The following is a 21,324-nucleotide window of genomic DNA, read 5'->3' on the forward strand; positions in this document are numbered from 1 at the left end:
GAAAACTTATTTGTCTGATAAAAAGAAATTAAACACACGAGATAGGAGAACGAAAGTGTAAAATTTTAGACAAACGAAAGGTGTGATTTGTGACAACAAATACGTTATTTGCAATTCATCTTGATGAAGTCCTTTTAGTTGCTGTACACTCTACCTGGTGATATCACAGTGTTCGACTTCCACCATCCCGTGATGTTGACGTAATCTTTAACGATGTACGGGTTGATCTCACAGCGGAACACGGCGGTCGTGCCTCTCATGGCCCACACATCGTTCACACGGACATTGTACGACTTGTACTGTTCTATTAGCACTACAGAGAAAATAAAACAAAACGTATTATATTTTATGTTTTAATTATGAAACTCTTAAACCCCAAAAACCTAACAAAATATTTACAGATATGTGGTATACAACAAAAAGATGGATTGGGAGAAGATTATCCTCCACTCGCAGTCGCGTCTCAGTTAACAGATGTAAGATATGTATTTGGGGATTAAGGGGACGTGCGCGTTGGCCGTTCCTCCTCTTTTGATCAGTGTGTTTAATTTAACAGCATTGCAACTAAACGCATTAAGGTGCAAGGTTGCTGACAGGGCCATATATACGTAACTCGACGCCGTAAGCCATTGTTTGAAGATAATACTGGGGGGGGGGGGGAACGAAAGTCACATTTAGACATCGAAGGCAAAAATTCTGTATATGCATAGCCTTATTTTTAAAATAGTAAAGTTTACGGTATTGTGATCGATCTCCGGCACAGTTATCTGTTCGTGGTCAATGTGAACGTGGCCTGCAATTTGCCTTTCGAGCACAAACATTTCAAGACCCAGTTCTATCGACGAAGCATTTAGGAATCAGTGTACGTATTGAAATAATAATCGCCGATGCTTTTTACCCCCCAAGTCTTATTTAATGTTTAAGTGTGTTTAAATATACTCTTGCTGGAAGAACGTTAGTATTTGTATCTAGTTACTTCAACCCGTTTGCTTAAACGATTCTGAGCCGAGCTCCTTCTTTTCTCTTTATCTCCGCTAATTTCTTTGTCTACAAAGTCGAAGTGACTTGTCCAGGAAACAAATACTAAGATGATATGATACTGAAAGTTTCGCCCTGCAAGTAAACAGAAACGCCTTGCTGCTGTAAATCTGAACTAAGTTGGCTCCTGATTATTTTTTTTTCGGCTTGCCAAACAACAAAATACAAAAACAATAAAACAGTCATAAAGAAACTAAACTAAACGATATAATAAAACTTGAATCGCAAAAGAAATAAATCTGAAAGTGACTATATAATATTTGGACTGTTGCTCTTAATGCAGAGACCAAACTCGATTTTAGTTTTTGGTCGACTTAAACAAAAAACAAAGGGACAATTAAGGGTTTTAAAAGGTTAATTACCCTAGGAGAGGACCATGGCCTGTGATTATGGTATCTCCAAAACCTTTCAAAACGTATCTCTTTATCACAACACTGCGACATAATTTCGATGTTGACACTATTACTACTAATAACAACTGTTTGGGTAAAATAACATGACGTGTTTTGGTAATTTTCAGAAAACGAAATAGAGTTTTTTAAACAAAACCAAGTTTAATTTACTCGTCGAGAAGCAAGAATGGCAACTCCATCAGGAGTAACGCACGTTTCTGTTCATTTCGATAATAAGCCTTAAAAAATAAAGAACGAAATTAATGAATCGAGATAAATCGAGAGGCGGAAATTGCTTAAGGGAAGTTAGCTAAGAGAGCTGGAACAAAGCAGCATAAAAGCGTTCGTTAGTCTTCATTGGGGCGGTTGAATTTAACGGTAATGCCAATAGCTTGAGGAATGTAAGTTCCATTGTCCCAAGTACGAGAGAAGCGGATGAAGTCGGAAATTGTTTTTACGAAAAAAAATCTGAAAAAATGAATGCAAGAAAAAATCGTTTGAAATTAAATACGTAGTACGAGGCTTTTCCGCCGAAGATGTATGGAAGAGAGCTAGATAATGACTGCCATTGTTCTTTGGGTATACTCTTCCAAAAACCAAATAAAAAGAAAATCGTTCACAATTCAGTTTATAATACACAAACTTTTCTCCGCCTAATGACTGTTGTTCGACCGCCTGCATTTAGTCTCCGATGAAAGCACTTTGTCCTAATCGAGTGTTCGGCGCTGATTCAATACAAACAAGAATTCCCTGGAAACGCTTTACAATTTTACGTGAATAAGAAACACCATCCCTTTCGGACGTCCACGGCCTGTGACAACACGCACTGTAATTAAGCAGGCCTGTGACAATGGGGAGATGACAAACGACCTAACAATTAATTGCTGTTACTCCGATGTTGACCGAATCGAGCCGCGTTCGATTAATCAATCCATGTTTCACTACGGCTAATTAAGCCACCAAGAAACGCAAACCCTGAAACCATTAACCCTCCTTGTCCACGCCACGATGACCCCTGGCTAACCAGTAAAAATTGTTTTTAAATGGGACGTCTGGCCACTCGCCCCTGGTCAGCGGATATTTATGTTGTGTCAATGCATTGTCCGTTATATGAAATTAATTCCACTACATAAGAAAAGATTGGTGGATACGTGTATCAGTTTGGTAGATACGTATGTGTTTATGGATGTTTGTGGGATGCAAAAGGGGGCGTCTGCACGTTTACGTTCCATAGTGCGCTCGACCTTTGTTTAGCGCGTGTGTGTCAATGTGTGTGTGTGTGTGTGTGTGTGTGTGAGAGAGAGAGAGAGAGAGAGAGAGAGAGAGAGAGATTTGGGTTGATGGTGATAAAGCCAAAAACACAAAATATTTCCATAAAATGGGCAAGGTAAAGCTCTCTCTCTCTCTCTCTCTCTCTCTCTCTCTCTCTCTCTCTCTCTCTCTCTCCGAGGCAGGTGCGGCTTTTGTCTTCGGGACAATATTGCACCAATTCACTCCACCTTATCATTCATTGATCAAAACACAAAAAAGAGTACACCAAAGAGAAAAAACATTTCCTGATACTGAATTATCCTTGAAATCACTGGTTTTCCATAAATGTTTTCCGGCAAGCAAAAAATTTCCCCCAAATTCCACGTGTCCCGGAAACAGATACCGCTAATTTTCTGTCCATCATTGAGTTTTCAAAGAATTTTGGTGCTTGAATCTCTTTCCGTTCAATAATGTGACTACTGTGAACCTATCGCGTCTTGTCGTTCTCAATCCAGGACGAAATATTTAAGATTGGACGGGAATATACATGAACATATGTGTTCCAATTTGGTGCCTAGATTTGCCGTTTGCTGAGCTTTTTAAATTTTCTACAAAACGGAAACTTTGCAATTCAGGAATAGCAGATGTTGTTGAATTGATACTTAACGTCAAAAGGTCGATACAAGACGAAGATGGAAATTATGTGAGGTGCTTGTAAGACACAAAAAGCAGAGAGAGAGAGAGAGAGAGAGAGAGAGAGAGATGGCCCTCACAGAAGAGAAGAACCTTAGAAATGAAATATAGTTGTGATTAACGTACAGAAACCCTGATAAAAAATACCCTGACTTCTGGACAACTGTTGGATCCATTACTGACACTTGGCTTAACTTTATTTATTTTGTCCCATAATAAAAGCAAGCACAAATAAGGCAAAGAAGGTATTGAATACACTAAAAATCAAGGAAGATCATTTCTGAGAATGTCAGGAGATATCCCACTGAAAATGAAGACTCATTTAAAAGGGATCCCGTCTGCACGATCCATATGTTTGCTCTTTCGTACGCGTTCGTGTCCTCGGTCAACAGTACTCCTATTCAGATTGGCGACGACCAATTGATATCTCCATACCTAGGATGTGCCCGCGGGTGGATTTCCACGTTTTTACCGGAAGTTTTTCCCGCCATTCTGGCACGCGTTCAGTGCATTGACCAAGATAAATATGTCTCAACGAAACCTCTGTTTACTATCAATAAAAAGAACACAATGCAATGAACATGATGAATAGTGAAATAAACGCACGTAGCCTTAAGCTTCGGTCACATTGTTTTTGTCCTAGTTTCTTAATGAATCAGTGACCGTTTACTTTAGCCCGATCTATTATAAACTAAGCGTTTTGTAAGGAATGGCAAAGTGTACTTTTGTGCAGCAAACGTGTGTTAAACAAAAACGTTCAGTCCTTGTTTGTGACAAAAATCAGCCCCGGGCGTTTCTTGGCCTTATCACTGTTTTTATTTAATTAATATCAATCTTGATTTTCAGTTTACATAAAATATCAATTATAAAACTGCGTGTTTTTAAAGCGGGGAGTACAGCATGAATCTTCGAGATTCAAAGTAAAGGGCCAAGTCCCTGTCCAATGTAATTGCAGGGCAAGATCGAAGCGTTTTTTAAGAAAAATCATGAATTTTTACAATCTGAAACCATAAATACCTGTCTGTACCTATCACTGAACATAACTGAATCATGTCATACAACTAAGTATCTAAGAATACAGAATAAACATGTAGGTGTTTGTTTAAAATAAAAAATTCAAAACAGTGAGCAATGCACCGATTGACTAGATCTGATGAAATTTACCAAGTGTCAGTCAGTTTTAGCCGCTCGAAGTAAAAAGTAGACAAAAGAGAGAGCTTGACATTTACAGCAGACGCCGATCGTTGTAGCAGTTTTAAAGCCTGCAAATGTCTCTGATTCTGGATATTGAAAAAGGGCCCACAGACACACGTACTGTATGACATTACAGACTTCCCGAGAACAAAGACAGCCAATCACTAATGGAGATCTAAGATAACAGTCAAGTACAACACCCTGCGACTCCCAGATCGAAATATCGAGTTAGAAGACGAGATTTCCCAATGCTCCGTTTCAATAATTGCGCGATACCATGTTCGTTTGAACTTTTCTCAAGGGAGATACAACCATTCCAACCATTATACAAGCAATATGTTATTAAGAGAGGTAATATGTTCTCTGGCATTAAGTGCATCAAATCAATCGGCGTTAATTTATTTTTCTGTAGGTCTAAAGACAAATTGATAGTATTGACACGGAAACTTCCAAGTCTCAAACGTCGATGATGACTTCATATCAGAGAGAAGCTGGAGAGTGCGCTGAACTGCTATTACCAAGACCAATAATAATAATAATAATAATAATAATAATAATAATAATAATAATAAAGAGCTCCTTTAAACTTTTCAAAAACCTACCAAGACAAGAAGTTGCAATAACAAATAACTATATACATGCATTATGGACTCGGAATCGTTTTTCGGTTGGGAAGAGCATATGTGAGGTGGGTGATATGGGAAGTATTTCATGTGCACTCCTTTTTAGTCACTGTTTACTTGTTTTTTTTTACCTGCAATCTACACTCAAAAGTATATTTCAAAACTGAAATTCACTGAGTCATATTTTCTCATTTATCTTTTAGCATATACTACTATATTTCGTTTTTGTTTTGTAGATTTTTTCATAGACAAATTATATCGCTGAATACCTTTGTTGTGCGTTGGTGTAAAGGATGGATTATTCGGTCTTTTCGATGTTTCGAAAATAAAAAGCCCCGTGATTCTTTGATTATCTTTAAATAATACATCTAACGTTATTGAAAACGAAACAAAACAAAAACGAAACTATATGAAAATATAGGCCTACCTGCTTTTATCTTCACTTTCCGACTGATAATCGTTCCCACCAAGTTGCTGGCCATACATCTGTAGCTGGCGATGTGAACGTCTGCTCTAAACGCGCCATCTTGAAATGGCGGGAAATACAAAGAGTTGTTGTGAAGGATTTCTATCACACCAGGAATGTTGTCCACAAAACTCCCGTCCTCCTTGGCCCATTCTAAAACAGGGGCTGGGCGCCCAAAGGCGGAACAGTCCAAAAGAGTTCCTTTTGTGTTGGCGAAGGCCACTTGGCTATGGGTTGGTTCGTAGATGAAAACCGGTCCTCGTGGTCCACTGTTGGTGACATTGGAAAGGACTGAAATGATGACACAAACATTTAAATATTATTGTTTTTTTTTAAATACGTGGAATAATATTGTTTTCACAAAATACATGTAGCTATATTGATTTGGAATTATACGTAATTACATGTGCATCAAAATAACATTAATAACATCAAGGCTAATACAGTAATGGTTTTATCATCGTTAATTGTTCTAATCTCATCAACAGAAAAGTAACGTGCGCATCTATAGAATTAATTCTAAAGCATGCATTTAAAATCCACTGAAAACATTTAATTAAAATACAATTTAGAGTGTAATGATATCATAGAACATAGTTGGCGTATAAAGATATTGTGTATTTCGTGTATTCGTGATGTGTATTTCGATGTCCATATTCACTCGGAGCAATATGTTCGAATAGTTAGGCAGTTGTGGCCCGTGAATATTAACCACTAAATATCTAGAACTAGGAGGTATTTTACTACAGTGTTTATCTCAACTACATGTTTATGTTTCCGTGCACCCAATTGTCATTTATCAATATCTGTCCGACACACCTTATGTGGTTGAACTACATGCACCAAAAGTGGGTGTTCCGTGGAGAAGTACTGCTGTAGATTGAAACTGCCATTGGAGCAAAAATGTGTGTGTGTGTGTGTGTGTGTGTGTGTGAGAGAGAGAGAGAGAGAGAGAAAGAGAGAAAAAATGAGATTATGTCAGATTTATACATCCACTGCAATATGTCATTCTTTGCAAAACACTATTGCTACTGCATTTTGGCTCATACGCAAGATGCTTAAAAGTACTTTTAACATTGGATGCTCAGGAAATTGTTCTCGCTCTCAAAGTCTGGATAATAGAAATATATTTTGTCTTGTCCACCCAGATTAGAAACGCGTATTTGCATTGCTTCCCACGCCAACAGTGAAGCTGCATATCGACAGCCTGTACATCAACTGAAGAATAAATTGATGTTTAATTTTATTTAGATAATTCTCCTGCTAGTTTTCGGTTGCCAGAATGCCAATCAAGTGATTCTAGCAAATACAACCCTGTGGCTCAAAGCATACTGGAATCCATCTCTGTACTCTGCATGCTATTGCCGTTCCCAATAGAACTTTGACAGGCTTCACAGTCAAAATTTTTGGCAAAAATTTAGTCTGCCTCAGTTCAAGATAAAAGATTTTCAGTCCAGTTAATTAATCAAATAAAATATTGATCTAAAGCACAAGTTAAGACTTTCTTGATATCAACTGGGGTAACATTTCCTTCAGTAAGACTACTTCTGATTTAACTCGGTTCAAAGAAGAGGGAAATTTAGCATAGAATTGTCGACCAAATTTCGAGCTAACTTATTTTCAAGAAGCGATCCCTTTTTTCTAAACCTTAAGGGCTGGGCAAGCGGAGTGAAGTTAGTGTCATGTACGAGTGTTCTGAAACGCAGGGTGTTGCAAAGTGATTTATCACTACACGCTTGAGATGATCCATTGCATCTAATTCAGTCTTGTTCACATTAACTGAAAGTATGTCTTGTTCTGAATTACGTTTGAATCCTACTAGTTCTGGAATGGCAAGAGTAAGTGAAGTCAAAACTGTTCAATTTCTGTCGTAGATTTATCTAAACGCGTCTAACATTTATAAATGTGTCTAACATTTAGTCTGCTAATCAAAATGAAGGGTCTGACGTCATCAAATAGCCTCCACACCAGAGACGCCCGAGAAAAATTGGGTTTACTTTTCAAGGTGTGCTGCTGCTGGGCTGAAGCACACACTCAGTAGATCGGTTTGATGCTTGCATACTGTTGTTAGAACCGGTCTTCATACAACTATCGAGCGTGCACATTAAGATAAGATTGGTTTCGTTTTTCTCAGTAATTGACTGCAAACATCTAAAATTGATACCGTTGGCGCCACAAGAATTCATAGAAAGAACTCAAGAAACTCGACCACTTCCTCTTATGGACAATTAAGAAGGTCTCTGTTTCAGAAAAAAAGAAGCCAAGAAAACCTTTCCATGTGAACGGGCCAACTGGCCCCCAATTACACGTTCTAGTGGTCGATTCCTTCCGCCGTGAAACAGCCCGTTAGGGAATGGATGTCAGTATTGTTTATGTGGGACATAAAGGCCACCGTATAAGTGGATTAAAATGTCATATATCAATGGTACTTAATTTATTAACGGCCTTGGTTCTAGGTGTGTTTCTTCCTGCACCGATATTCATTTTGCGGTAAACAGGTGGTAGTGGGGTTTATAATGCAGTGTCTTATGGGAAATTTTCTAATTGAAATTTGAAAGTCGACGTAAAGGGGGGCTTAAAAGAAATACTACTCCTTCGAGGAGGATACATAAACTTATTTGTCCACGCTCGAATAGGGCCAACATACGCATACTGCACACGGCGAATTACTTCCAAATCAATCAGAGACCGTATAAACAATAATGTACAGTCTATTGCAATACACGTTCTATCAGTAGCATATGCCATGATCAATATACCGGAGTCATCTAAGCTGTCTTCTTTAGGTTATTGCAGTATCTCTGAGCCCGTTCACACGTACCGAGATTTAGTGTGTTCCTAAGTCGCTCCTGGTTCGTAATTGTACCTGTGCGCCTGATTATATTTTGTACAAAAAATTATTTTCAAATATTTAAATGAGTCAACAAATGAACCCTTGATCATAAATTTTGATATCTCCCTGATGTAATTTGCTCATCGTCCGCTTTAAAGTGCAACAGAATTCGTTAAAACAAGCGCGACACTAAAGAGCCACGTAAACTGTCCTCTCACAAAGACCATCGGTTCTTCAAATAATCGGTTGAAATAATCACGCTGATTCTGCTGAATTACACCGGTGGCTTTTGCACCGAAACACCTCGTCTCCTTGCACTTGAGGTGTTCTTCAGTTAATTGTCAGTTTACAGAAAACACTATAACGATATGTGAACTCTTAAGTCTTTTAAATCTGAATCCAAAAATTGCCAATTCACGTTTATTGGATTAGAATAGTAGGGTCTATACTCAGTTGTAATATAAAATGTCAATAAGTGCAACGCATTTGCTTACTGAACCAGCCCGATGATTAGAGATTTCAAATTACTCTCTAACTAATTCGATATGAGAAAGTGTTGGCATGATATGTATTGGGTAAACACACACAGTGAAAGATAAGAGTCAAAATAAAGTCCATCAGGGGATCAGAAAATTGCAAGGCCTTGGTTCCTACTGAAGATTCAGAAAAGACATATTCCACTCTTCCAGTACTGCTTTTTTATACTTTTCCTTAAGAGGCCATAACAATATTTCTCACCGTATTGCTACATTTTAACCATGTGCAAAACCATATTCTTTCTTCACTATAAAAGTTGTAAAATTTTTGAATGGCATTCCCACATTTTCTACTTTATCTGAAAAAATTCAAGCCATTTGGCCCACAGAAACCATCCTCAACAGCGAACCCAAACAAAAGTTCCCTTCCATTCATCATTATCCATTTCATTTCGTAACTGCGCGAAATGAAAATAAAATTGCCACATAACGGGTAGATGTTGTTCAAGACTTTTGGAAAAGCTGAACAGAAAGTTCAATAAGTTACACGCGAGTCCCTTGGGTAGAAAATATAGTTAGATCCTGGGTTTGGCCTTAATTTGTTTCCATTTTATCTAATGGGATGCAATTGCTTTCAGGCATATTCAGACTGAAGTAGAATGTAAAACGCAATGACGTCAAAATGTGGATGACGTAACAGAATGGCGATGATGACGTCAGCTATCCAGCAGAAAGTGTGTGCAGGCTTTAAAAAAAAATGTACTTCTAGTAGGATAGGTGGTGCATACGGTGAGATGCACAAACCGTTTCTTTCACTTCATGCCTGTGCTACACAACATGCAGCACTGCATATGCTGTACACGCCGTACACTGAATTTTATTCTCTTCCCTAACCGATAGAATAGCCAACTCTTGAATTATTGAACAATTGTAGATAATGATATTCTTGCTTACTAATGGCAAGATAGACATAGCCATTAATCATTATGAATTGTGCTGCATCTCCCTTCAAATTAAAATTACCATCCACTATCAGTGTTTAATCAAATGCAACCAGAAGAGATCACTGACACCCACTAATTACAATAATCCAATTACAATAATTATCGGTTGAATATCGTTGTAGCGGATGCGGGATCAGGAAATTAATAAAATGTGAAAATTCTCATTTCTCTGCAGAATTGCAGAGCTACAAAACAATGATATTTCAATGGTTGAACACTGGCTTCTGTTAGCCATAATTGTCCCCTGATTCATCATATCTATGGTTTACCCCTGGGATTCTTAAAAAGACTAATGGGTCGAAGTACATTTTACCCTTTTCTCAGTTAAGATGCTTTTGATGCTCAGTGTACATTTTCGTACTCAAGAAAAAAAAGGAATCTTCAATGAGACGGTTTGCTAAAACAGGTGCAACCCAATGCAGTTTGCTGTACATGTGCATGTACATGTGCCCGGCTGAGCACGTACATGTACATTCTCCCTTTTGAGATGGGGAGTTGTCTACAAGTTTGTTTTGGAAATGGGGGCTTGGGTGTAACTTATGAATTTGCCATACTAATATGAATGCAAAGAGACATGAAATATTCTAAAAAGTAGCGAAAAAAGTCTCATGTCTAATATTGGGTGTTTTTCTACACTGGTGACTTGACTACACCTTGACTTAACCTACAACTCTTTTCTTGGTATGTTTGCTTCCGGCGTGAGGTGTTGTTTTTCAAAGTGATGTAGTTTTAAGATACGGATGAACAAAATATACAGAATTCGTCTCTTTCGATAATTATTTTCCAAATTATTTGCCGGGTTATCAAAATTGTCTTGGGAAATTATATTCCACAAGCAGGAAACACAAGCAGGAGATATCACTTTCAATAACCGAAGTGAAAAGGGTGCATCATATCACTTTGGCTTTATTTTTATATCTTTCGAAGTTTAAATGTTTAAATATGTGATAAGATCACATATTTAATGTTTTAATATGTGATCTTATCTGCACTAACAGATTGATAACAGCGTTTTTTTCACGGCATACTCAGTATACTGATGGAAAAGGCCAATTAAAAACCACAAAACGTAGTTTCAAAAGCCTCAGGTAAATTTCTTTTCAATTTACCTATGAAGGTTTGAGTTCACCCTTTCTCAGCTTTTCAATTAAGTAGGGCTGATCGGGTCAGACTTGGCTTGCTGAAAAAATTAGAAAATTGGAAACTGTATATATTGGGTCGCACGTCTGGCTAGTTGCCCTCTGCAACATGGCGAATTTGAAACTTAACTAAGTTGTTGAACTTCAGTGGTAACCACCAAGGTTCCTCCTTTCTGTTTCTTAGAAGCTTTTGTGTGCTAGAAATAGAGTTATTCCTGTGTATTTGAAAACTAACATTTAAACTAATTAGAAAGTGAAGGCTATATTTCCGGGGGTTTGGCATTACGCTACACTATTCGGGCAGTTCACGATGACTCACGTAAAAGTTAAACCGAGTTGTTAGATTTCAGTATCTAACATTAAATACTCCTGCATTTTGTACGTCGGAACCCTTTTCACAGCTTTTGCTTGTAATACATTGTTTCATGTGTGATCAATTCTAAAAATGACACCTGTTTAATTTGTCACAAAATTCCTCTCATTAATTTGTCGAAAATGGTTATTTCTTGCAAACTGAAAGTTGTTATGTAAGTTACAGTTGAAAGTAAAACCAAAAAACCGATAGTAAATGGACGTGTTTGTTGCATGCCATCGTAAAGAGTATGACATCTTTTGGAAACAATTATCACGTTTATAAGCTTCCTTATTTAATGGGATATGCAAGATTCATGTACGTATTGTTTTCAACAGTATAGGAAGGAGTGAATTATTTTCTACTTTTAATAAACAAAAAATGTTATTCTCATTTTTATTATTGAAAACTTTCGAATGAAATCACCGGCTTTGATGTGCTTGGCAGCCAAGAAACATTCTGGAGTTTACCTTTTTGTCTATTTGATTGTAGAAAGGCACGAGCCAATGTTGTTCTATGCTTTTTGTGGCAGTAGCCCCGGGCTATACGTACAAATTTATCTGAGTCCTGATTGGGTCACTGAATTCTCTTTCACCAACTTCAATCTGTACTCCACAGAGTTTTTTGTGCGTGTGAAAATGCAACTAAATGTTTCGTTTGAAGGTCGATTTTTCTATCGATATGAAAACAATGATTTGAGATTTCAGTTCTTTGTGAAAATTGGGTTGATTTGGCGCCAAACAGAGGAAAATTATAGACTGCACACAGCTATATCTACTATACCATGGTAACTTTTTCAAGTCGAGGTTGCCTTAACAACGATGCTAGTTTTTCTGAATATTTTTCCTTGAAGCGTAAACCAATTTTCCTGGATCATTTGCGCCCTGACCTGAAAATTTTGGACTTGTGTATCAATGAGAACCTCAATGTTTTCGGATTTATCGACATTATATGTGTTAATTATTCTTTTCCTCTCTTTCTAATTCTGAAAAATCAATTGGATGTGCAAAATCAAAATTTTAACAACCAATGGATTCACATATACGTTATTCCTTTTCAATTTCAGATAGACAAAAACTCTACTTCCTAACACCGTAAATGATGTTCCATATTTCACCACTGTAAAGCCGCATTGCCATTCAACTGTGCATACATGTACAACTCCATTTAGTACACATTATTCTGCCTATAGGATGCTAACAAAACCGTATGCTATTCGCCCTTATTACAATGTCGGTGGTTGCTTAACAGCAAAGAGATTAGATTGGTTTCCTACGATTGGAACCAAAACCAAATGGTCTGTGGAGTCAGCAAGCCCTTATCACGTTCCTAATTGGGCGGAAATGTACTTTGACAGTGTTAAAAAAGAAGCATGTAGAACCCAATCTACCTGAAAAACTTCACAGGTCTCTACTTGGCTCTAGCTGACGCACATTTCCTTGAACCTGACCCTCCCTACATAAGTGTGGTCATCTGTTCTCAGAGGCAAACCAGCTGGAACTGAGCAGCATTTCCTGGATAAGTGTTTTAAAGTGCAGGGGGATGCAAAGGTATTTGGCGAGAGGAAAAGCTAGGACAACCCTGGTTCAAAAATTATATATAAATTATGTCATTCTTTATTTGCATTCATGTAGATGTAATTGCACCGTTAGGTTCCTGTCAAAAAAATCACATCTGTAAGAAAATTTGCAAAAAATGTTGTGACTATGTAGCCATACATGGCTTTGGTTGTAAAGAGCTCACCAGACCTTTTCCAAAGAAAGAACCACGTTAGTCTTACTATAAATGGATTCGGACCATCGTGTATAATAATAATAATAATGATAATAACAAAAGACGTCCAAGTGAGGCGGCCTTTTCAAAATTAAAAAAAAGATTATCCCAAACAGATGTATCAAAAACGCTTTTGTAAATGTATACAGATGTTTTGGATTGAAATATTCAGAATAAGTCGACAAAAAGTCGACATTCTTTTTGTTTGCACCCCGATTAATATCGGCCCTGTATTCTACTGACGTTTATAGCTCGCTCAACACGAATAAAACATTTGCTGTTTTTAATGATTGTAAAGTAAGTAGCAAAATGGGAAGTGTAAAGATCAATTTATAAACATCAGCAGAATATGTAAGCAACAGAACACATAATGTTATAACTAACACAAGGGAGATTTGTATGAAACCGTCACAATCACATATTGTATTACATCTGTAGCTATCGCAAGAGTAACAAAAAGCACTGAAGGATAATGCAAGCTTAAAAAGATAAATGTTGGCAAGTTCAAGCCACAGCGTTCATAAGGTTATGAGTTACCTTGTATCTCTTCAAGGTAATTGTGTGTATGCGTAAGTCAAAAAAAGAACTTTTCTACAGCTGTAATTCCAGGCACTCGCGCGAAAAGCACCATGTGGCCTACTAAGTACACAGAACCTCAACAGAAACCTCTTCAGTAACACTGTGTTTTTTTTACTTCAGAATATCCAGGGTATTTCGTTGTACTAGAGTCTTGTTTATGATATGCACGGCTCTTCTTTAATCAGACACATACACTTATGCCATGGATATCTAAACAATACAGAATTTAACCATTCCAAGGGTGTGGATATTTATGTTGCTAAATGCAATGGACAAGTGCATTGCGCGTGTCATTTTCTGTTAGATAATAACTTAACTTTTATTTTGGCCCAACAAATGGGTTTTCCTGGAGTTAACGGCAATTTTCCCGTACTTACCAATGGTAAATTAATTGGTTCCGACATTCAAAGTTAGTCCCTTTTTTTTCTAAAACGTTCGGTGATTTGTAATAATTTCTTCAGAGATCATTACAGATGGTAATCATTTATGGAGGTCACGTGGAGTAATGGCAAGCACAGATTCCAGATTAATTGCGATATATGGTGGTAAACTAGAATTTATTGTATTTCTATGAGTTGTTTACAATGTATTTATTGTGAAATATGGATCTCATACGAAGAGTTGTTGCCCCTTTAACACTGTGAATGATATTGATATTGGACATTCGTTTGTAGCAGTGTTATATTTTCATACTGATAAGGTTTAACCATGAGAGAGAGAGAGAGAGAGAGTAGTTAAAATAGATCGCATTAAGTACCTAAAACAAATATTCGTTTCAACATCATTCAAAGTGCCTTGTTCTCTGGCAACACGCCATCTGTGCGTCGAGTCACAACATTTTCCCTAATAACTACAGTTCGTTTCATCGACCAGCTATTTCTAGTAATATACCACTGTGCTTCAGATTCTCGCAGACCATATGGTCAACAGGAGAGAAACGAGCCCGATTCCAAATGAATGGAGAGATTCTTAAAACCATCATGAAATCAGCAGAAATAATGGCAAAACTTTCCACAACCCATTCTAAACAATGAACGAAACATACTTTGGCATACTTACAAGTCAAACGAGTTTGAGCACCAGTTATCGTTTTATTATCATTGATAATTTCACATCATTTTGCACAAACATATCCACAAACGTACATGTGAATATGTGTTGCGCGAGCACAAGGAATTAAGATTAAGTAATTAATTAATATGCATGTACATGTATATTCTCAAGGTCTACCATATTTACTGCAATTTGAAACGTGCGATCATCAGATTTCCAATAATGCCAATTTACTATTTATATCCCTACTAATAAATGGGAAAGATATATAAAAAGCGACCCTACTTTCTAAGAACTTTTCATGGAAGGTATCAACAAATATTATTCTTTTACATTAATATTTGCAAGTTCCATTTTCACAGAGTCGGATTTTACATAAAATCAGACCTGTCTAGAAGATGGACGTATACAAATTCTTGGTCAGATATATGTACATGTAGCGTCTCGAAATGATGAGATAGTGGAAAAGAACGAAACCTGTAATCTTCCAATGGTAATTTCTTCAAATTCAGAGTCAACACCACTCCAACATTTCTGTTATTAAATTATATATACAATAATTATAACTACTGGAACTCTAAGTGCATGACGCAGCGGATGGACTTATTTTCTCCAGCCTTAACGAGGCTGATAGTAATCGAAAAGAACGTGCTTGATGATGTTTAACATAGCCTAGAGACTGGATAAACAAACACGCTAGGCCGCCACAGGCCTTTTGAAGTTTTTTGTAAACTATCTTTACAAAGATGAACAGCTCTCAGCCGTACTCTCTGGTCAAATGGTTCAGGGTTGTTTGCAGGCCGTGTGCTCGTAATTGGAACCGTATTTCAAGCAAAGTTGAATGGAAACATGGACTTATTTGGAATCGTTTTCCATTAATTATCACTTGGAGTTTTACCTGACATTAACTTGAGCTGCTTGGAAGGAGAAATAAAAGGCAAAGATAAACTAGAAGCTCACCTTGTTTTATTATCGGCCTTTCACAGAAGCAAAGCTCCTATCATGGGGGTGATTTCAATAAATAAACTTATTGTACATTTTATCCAATTCAAAATCCTTATTTTTGTCGAAGTCAACATTCGCATAAAATAAATCAGTACTAGTCCATTTACACAAATGATATTTAAAATGAAGATAAAAAAGACATTAATTTTTTCAGTCTATTCTACTCTGTTTTTCCCTATTTAAGACGTATCGTTGACTGTAGTGGGCAAAAATTTATGGTCCAAAAGCTGAGACCAAAAAACGCCTTGCTTTTTTTTTTTTTTTTTTTTTTTTTTTTTTTTTTTTTTTTTTTTTTGTAAAATGGACCCTCGATGGTTAAAATACTGGAGCCAACATCTTAATTAGCTCGTAGATAGCAGGATGAGCTCTACCCCATGTTTACTTTTGCAACCGATTGCTCAAACCAAAATGATACCTTAATATAATATCCCCACATATCTCTTTGATGTGTTTCAGAATTCAACGAGTTTATTTCCCAGAAGAAATGATAGAATAAGGGAAAAAATGCAGTCCTTAACAGCAGTATGTTCATTTAATTTCCAGACAAAGAAAATTTTGTGCACCAAGAATACCCTTCTATTTGATAGCTCTAAAACAAGATTTGTCATCGAACACTTAGTTTTATTTCCCTAATGGCCTGAACCCTTTTCTCCCTGTGTTACGTAAACAATTCATACCTCGCACTGCAGTTGCCTTAAATGCATGCTGAAGCTTAAAAATAAAAATTAGGAAATTGTTTCTCTAGGGTGGTCTAGATAGGATATATGAACTAAAAGTTCAGTCTGATTCTTCATCAAATTAATCTACCTGCTGTATTAAAGAGACAATGGTTCAGTTTAGGCTTAATAATGGACTAGACTAGAAACTAAATGATGGTTTTTATGGACAATAGTTCAGGCCATTTCTTATTCAAACTAGTGGAATACAATCAAATTAGCATTCTCTGGTTATCCTGCATTCTATTCGGTCATGCTGGGTCCACAGCATGTCGTTACCTAAAGAGGTCTGAAAACCCTTACAGTTATTTCCTGTAGGGTCCTATATGGTCCTATAGGATGTCCTACAGGAAATTGGCCCAAAATACTATAGGACTCCGAAGGAACATCCTATAGGACATATGTATAATGTATATAGGCGGTCTGAGAGAATCTCTATCGATCCCCGTAGTCCTGCAGGATTCCTATAAAACCCCATGGGATCCTATAGGATATTTTCGTAAGGACGTGCCTGTTTGTAATGTTGATTGTGCTACGTGTGGGGATATTGCCATAGACGCACGGAATAATTTTACATTCCCATCGTGTCCAACAATCGCTTGGGACTAACCTAAGCTCGATTCAGAACGGACCACAATGGTGCCAAGTGTGAACGGACGTTCAGGTCATGTCAGCTTGCGTCATCCGGGCTACCGAGGGACTAGGCCCGCACTAGACAACCCCGAGCAATCCCATTAGCTGGGTCGAGTAGGTTGATTGATATGGCCCTGGGGATATTGTACTCCTATTTTAGCCGCCCTGTTGAGGTTCTAACATGAATGTTTTCACCTGCGTTGTGCATATAATACCCTCCAAATTTTGCCACTCTTCCAAGATTATTTCCCTTAAGGATGTGCAACAGTACTTTTTAGAAATTACCAAAAAAAAGTCGATCAGAATCTGACTGATGGTTTTGTTCCATATTTAGGGAAAATTTACAATCCCCCAACGACCTTTTACAGATAAAGCAGGAGAACTTAGTTGGCCATAACTGATGGCGGGAGGAAGGGAGGAAGAGATTAACTTCACTCTCTCACCTGTCATACATGTACTTGCTGGTTGTAGGCCTACTGGTTTCCACCTTGTAATATGTTATATTTCAGATTCCATTAGGTAATTAGCCCACTGCGTGGTGGGTAAATGAACTTTGATTTATTTTGGTATCGACATGCTAACTATACATTACAGTGTGCATACAGGTAAATGATTTGACATTTTGCAACCCACCTCCCCCAAAACTACTTTTCTCTCCTTTTGCCTGGATAAATCATATATCTTTGGGAGGACATGAGCCGACTCCCTGCCCGCCCATCCTCACCTCTACCCCAAATCTGCGTATACAAAAAGAAAAAGAAAGTGGCTTTGCAATATTTTGTGTTTCTGTTGTCTGCTCTCTCTCTCTCTCTCTCTCTCTCCTGTGTGTGTGTGTGTGTGTGTGTGTGTGTGTGTGTGTGTGTGCCTACATTATTCTAAGTTGTAACTCTTCATAAACAAGTGTAAACTACCTTTTTTACCTGCACAATAAGCAATACACGCACCAAACACACACACAAAAATACACACACGCACACGTGCCAAAATCCTTTCACCTTTCCCACCTGCCTGCGCACAAAAACACGCTCTCTCAAGCAAACCTAAATAAAATTCGGTAAACATTGATTGTTTACAAATTAAACAGACATGGGATGGCACGGTACCGTATAACCAAGCTAATTTCTGCAGTGCTGAGAGCTGAAGATACTGTATACTTGATTGTCCTTAACAATATCTCTGTACTCCGAAGCATGCTTTTTAACCCCCCCCCAAAAAAAAAAATAATAAATAATAATAATAATAACCACAAGGCGCCGTACAATTCAGATCCTATGCGTTTCAGTGTATTTTTTCAAATATCCCGTGTTGGCATGGACATGAATTTGAGAAAGCTGACGGGTAACGGATTTGATTCTCAGGGTTCTTGGTAGGTCTTTTCGTAGGTCCAAAAAAGCATGATCCCAATATTTGATTGGTAATTATGTTCATATCTAATTACGGTGAATGGTGCTTAACGTTCTATTGTAATAGAGCGTGTTAAATGCATATAGTGCGTGTGCTAATAATATAAGCACAATAAACGCTGAAAATATTGCAGCATGGATTTGAGTGAAAACATATGTACGTAATGTTATTTGGTTCATGGTTTAGACTCTTTCTTAAAGCGAAAAAAATACCTGCGAATCGCCATGGCCAAAGTTATTGAAGATTTACATTTTCAAGATTTCTCACAATTATTGAAAAGATTCACTGGACCGGGAGACATGCATTGTCATAAGAGCTATCAAATTTGTTCAAACATACACGTGTGAATAATGACACCATCTTTCTTTCATAGACAGTCTAAGAAGCTGACACTATTTGACGCTCAAAGGAATTTCCGTTTCTGATTCTCTCACATAAAATAAAGCCAAAGATACCGAAAACTATCAAAGACATTGTAGCATCTTCTCGCCTTACGGACGCTGATACAAAAGATTAGTGCTATTACGCTCTATAGCCTTAACGCGCCGTTCTCTCGTTCTTTCTCCTTGTTACAAAGCGCCGGCAAACATGGTCCCTCGTCACCTGGCCGCGTTCCCACAAGGATAAGATAACTGAGGAGTACAACTGCACGTGCTTGAGGCCCTTCTGGTTGAGAAATTTGCTAATATCATACACTGTAGTTTTGAGCCTTTGACGATGTTATCAAATCATGTCACGCCGGAGGGGGGTGGGGGTGCTGTTGTGTGTGTGTGTGGGGGGGGGGGGGGGGTGCATGAGGAGGGGCAGGGGGAGAGGGGGAGTAAGGGTAGGAGCACTTAAGCCTTACTTCGAATGGCATGTTTAGAATAGGGAAATGATGAAAATACAATGATGAAAAGTAAAATAGATAAAAGTGAGTCTAAGAATGATAATGATAAAAATCCTTTTACAAAATGGAAAGAGGAAAAAAGGGAGAGAAAGTGGAAATTTTCTCCCTTCCAGCTGCATTTGTTATCATAGCATATTGAACTCATGGTGTACAGGGAAGAACGGGGCGAAACATTGTACTGTAATGTTGTACATGATGCACATTTTTTCTAAATATTTTCATTCGACGATTGGATTCAAATTAAAATTATTACAACATGTTATTGCCTTATTAATCAATCATTTAAGTGTATCTTCAATCTTTTTGATATTATATTTTTTTCGGGGGGGGGGGGGGGGATTTTGCGCCTTTCTTGACCTTCTGTCCATGTATCACATGTCACGCAAATCACGCGGACGGTTCCAAACAAGCACACACATGGTTTGACTTCGGGAACTCTTTCTCTGAGCACTTTGAACAGCTTGAAGATAATCAGAAAATAACAATTCACAGGGCATTACATCACACTTTTCCCTTCTGGAGCCGCCACGGTCTTCGGGTGGCTCCAGAAGGACGGTTTATCGATAAGTTCCGTAATCCATCCTGCCGAGAGGTCGGCAGTACGGCCAATTAATACGGAATTCCTGCAACACAGCGGTTTATCTCCAAGAAAACCTTATCGTTGGAAGCCGCTGTCCCTTCTGGAAATCCAAGAAAGGGTTATGATATTTTACGTGTGAAGAAAAAAGTTGCAAATCCTTCACCTTCTATAGCAGGAGCTGATCACTTTTGTTGAAATATTACAGGTGATATCTAAGGGTTTCTCAATATTTTTAACTATAACAGGCCAATACAAGATACCAAGAAGTGGAATGGGGGGGGGGGGGCGGGGGGGCACGGGGGGAATACCATCAAATCTGTTTCATGGATTATTTCGAACTATATATGTAAATATTCGCCCTCCATAACTTTGACATAGGAATGCTTGTACAAAACCTTTGTGGTCACAGCTTCAGGTAGGTAGGCCAGAAGCGCATTAAACACAAAGTATATTATTTTCCGCTTAATTCAGTAATTTAAGTTTTGAACAGTAACTGTCCATTGTTAGGATCAGATTGTCATCGTATTTACCTTAAACAGTTGTTCCTAATCAAAACATCGGTGTTTGTTTAACCATAATGCTATAAGTTGGATATAGGACATGATTAACCAAGGGGGTGGCAAGACTAGGAATTAGAGGTGAAATAAACTAAATCTTAAGCCATCTTTTCTGAAAGCGAACACGTGTCGCCATACCCACGCCCTCCCCAACCTAATCTATCGTGACATTTTCTCTCATTCAATAATTTATAATAACCTAATACAATAGAGTAGTAAATCTGGTGTAGAGCTTCAAGATTTTAAGACGTAAACACGACCGGGTGAATTCATTGCTTTATAGGAAAGAAAGACAGTATGTTCAAATGATATCATAGTTAATGTTTCAGTCTGTTTGGGATTTGTTTGAAGGAGTTGTGTTGTGAGTAGACGACGGCTGGTGGTTTCTCACGGAAATTTAGATGCATAGTACGGGTAGTAAAATGACCGAGCTTTATGTTCTTATCATTCATTGTCGATTCACTTGCCCTTTTCCCCCTTTAACATTGATCTCTTTTTTTGTACTGCAATTCTCCCATCTCTTTTACTGTTTCACATTTTCGTGTTTATCATCATCAGCATCTCTCTCTCTCTCTCTCTCTCTCTCTCTCTCATATATGTTCTTAAATGTTTACTCCACGTCAATATCCCCCCCCCCCATCAGTAAAGAGCTATATGCATTCGACCTGCAATCT

General features: G+C 37.8%; 1 protein-coding gene across 1 annotated transcript in view; it reads right to left on the minus strand.

Annotated features, from left to right (window-relative positions):
* Window positions 1-134: 134 nt before the first annotated feature.
* Window positions 135-21,324, minus strand: part of LOC147760638 (cell adhesion molecule Dscam2-like) — a 32,118-nt gene continuing 10,928 nt past the window's right edge. Inside the window, exons 2-3 of the mRNA XM_087017096.1 lie at window positions 5,619-5,948; window positions 135-313 (exon numbers count right to left, since the gene is read on the minus strand). Of these exons, the coding sequence (XP_086873222.1) occupies window positions 135-313; window positions 5,619-5,948 (509 nt within the window). The remainder of the gene's footprint in view (window positions 314-5,618; window positions 5,949-21,324) is intronic.

Source organism: Lingula anatina, chromosome 7 (assembly GCF_051362555.1).
Source record: "Lingula anatina isolate TDL-2025a chromosome 7, LinAna3.0, whole genome shotgun sequence".
In the NCBI taxonomy this organism is placed as follows: Eukaryota; Metazoa; Brachiopoda; class Lingulata; order Lingulida; family Lingulidae; genus Lingula; species Lingula anatina.